The sequence below is a fragment of the Papaver somniferum genome, unplaced genomic scaffold, assembly GCF_003573695.1.
Source record: "Papaver somniferum cultivar HN1 unplaced genomic scaffold, ASM357369v1 unplaced-scaffold_154, whole genome shotgun sequence".
NCBI classification, from domain to species: Eukaryota; Viridiplantae; Streptophyta; class Magnoliopsida; order Ranunculales; family Papaveraceae; genus Papaver; species Papaver somniferum.
This window is the reverse complement of record NW_020624820.1, coordinates 6,935,500-6,937,215: the sequence shown is the minus strand read 5'-3', so window position 1 is coordinate 6,937,215 and position 1,716 is coordinate 6,935,500. Positions and strand designations below refer to the sequence as shown.

Below are 1,716 nucleotides of genomic sequence, written 5' to 3'. Positions count from 1 at the left end.
CTCCCTTCTATATAAGCACAATGGACTGGAGAAATAAGCTTAGGCATAAAAAGTTTTAACCTATTATCCAAAACCTTAGCAACAATTTTGTAAGTGCTTGTAAGTAAGCAAATAGGTCTGCAATCTTTTATAGATTCAACATGACTCTTTTTTGGAATAAGAGCAATAAATGTGGAATTATGCTTCACATTAATACTACCTGTTTCACAGAATTCTTGAATTGTCCCCATGATATCAGTTTTTAAGAAATTCCATCACTTAGAAAAGAACATTAGTGGGTAACCATCTGGACCTGAAGCTTTGTCCTGACCAAGAGCTTTAATAGCATGAAGTACTTCATCTTCAGAGAAATTAGCATCTAGAATACCAGATTCTAAAGTATTGATGGTATCAAAGTCAATATCTTGTAGTTCAGGTCTAATTACTTCCTCCTCCTTGAAAAGATTTTTATAAAAGTCTACAATGTGATGCTGCAGTTTAACTTTATCATCTTCAAGATTACCATCAATGTATAGTTGCTTTATCCTGTTATGTCTCCTTCTGGATGTTGCTTTACTCATGAAAAAGTGAGTATTTCTGTCACCTTCAGTCAGCCATTCTGACTTGGATCTAGCTTTCCAAGCCACCTCCTCCATCTGAGTAACTTTCTCAAATTCTACAGTGTGAAGTAACTTCTCATTAAGTTGTTCAGAAGATAACTCATCTTCTTCAGCAATACTCTCAAGATCTAGAATGTCAGAAAGAATTTTTTCCAACCTGGAAGTAGTATGCCCGAAAGTATCCATGTTCCACTCCTTTAACTTTTCTTTAAGAGCCTTAAGCTTGCACCAGAAAATTGTGCTTGGACTACCTGCAAAACAAAAAGAAGACCACCACTCTTCTAACATGTTAATGAATCCATTCTCCAAGAACCACATAATTTCAAATCTAAAAGGGTTAGGTCCCCAAGAAGGATCAGAAATGTCAAGAAGGATAGGAATATGATCTGAGGTAGGTCTAGCTTTGGCTAATTGAGAAATAAATGGGTAATGTGCTTCAAAAGAAGGGGAAATAAGGAATCTTCCCAGTCTAGACATGATTGGATTTGCCTGACCATTGGACCAAGTGAATCCTGCACCTTTGAGAGGAAGATCAATGAGATCATGACTTGATATGAATTTATTAAAACATTTCATGATCCTTGAGATCTTAGTGCAACCTTTTTTTTCAGCACACTTTGAGACTGCGTTGAAATCACCACTCATACACCATGGAAGGTTCCACATTCTGCAATTATTGTCTAGCTCTTCCCAAAAAATCTTTCTTTCACATGGCTTATTAGGTCCATAGACATCAGTGAGAACCCACTCAAAACCATCAGCCTTGTTTTTATATAAGATGGATAATGTATAGTCACCAACTAGAGAGTCTGTGACCTCGACAAAATATTTATTCCAAAGAATAATCTTAACATGCATGTATTAGTTCCATATATGTGTGTGCTTAATGACGGTTATTTGTTGCGTAATTGAGTTTGCAGGGAAGAAAGTGAAAGATTGTTTCTCAAACACACATATCACCGTTCTTTTAAAGTATTTTCAGCTATGCTTACGGAAGAAGAAGCTTCGATACTATCTGGTAACTAAAAAGCACAATCGCATTCTTATTTAAAAATAAATAAATTAGAGTGCTAGGTCAATCTTGTTTTCTTAATTTGCTACAAATTTCTCTTAATGC

At 35.5% G+C, this 1,716-nt stretch overlaps 1 protein-coding gene across 1 annotated transcript; it reads right to left on the bottom strand.

The window, feature by feature from the left end:
- Positions 1 to 254: 254 nt before the first annotated feature.
- Positions 255 to 1,457, bottom strand: LOC113336798. The gene has a single exon (XM_026582473.1). It carries the CDS (start codon positions 1,455 to 1,457, stop codon positions 255 to 257), a length of 1,203 nt encoding a protein of 400 aa, XP_026438258.1.
- Positions 1,458 to 1,716: the final 259 nt, after the last annotated feature.

Excerpts from the sequence above, each read along its gene's own strand:
- LOC113336798 (XM_026582473.1), bottom strand. The coding sequence starts at position 1,457 with ATGCATGTTAAGATTATTCTTTGGAATAAATATTTTGTCGAGGTCACA.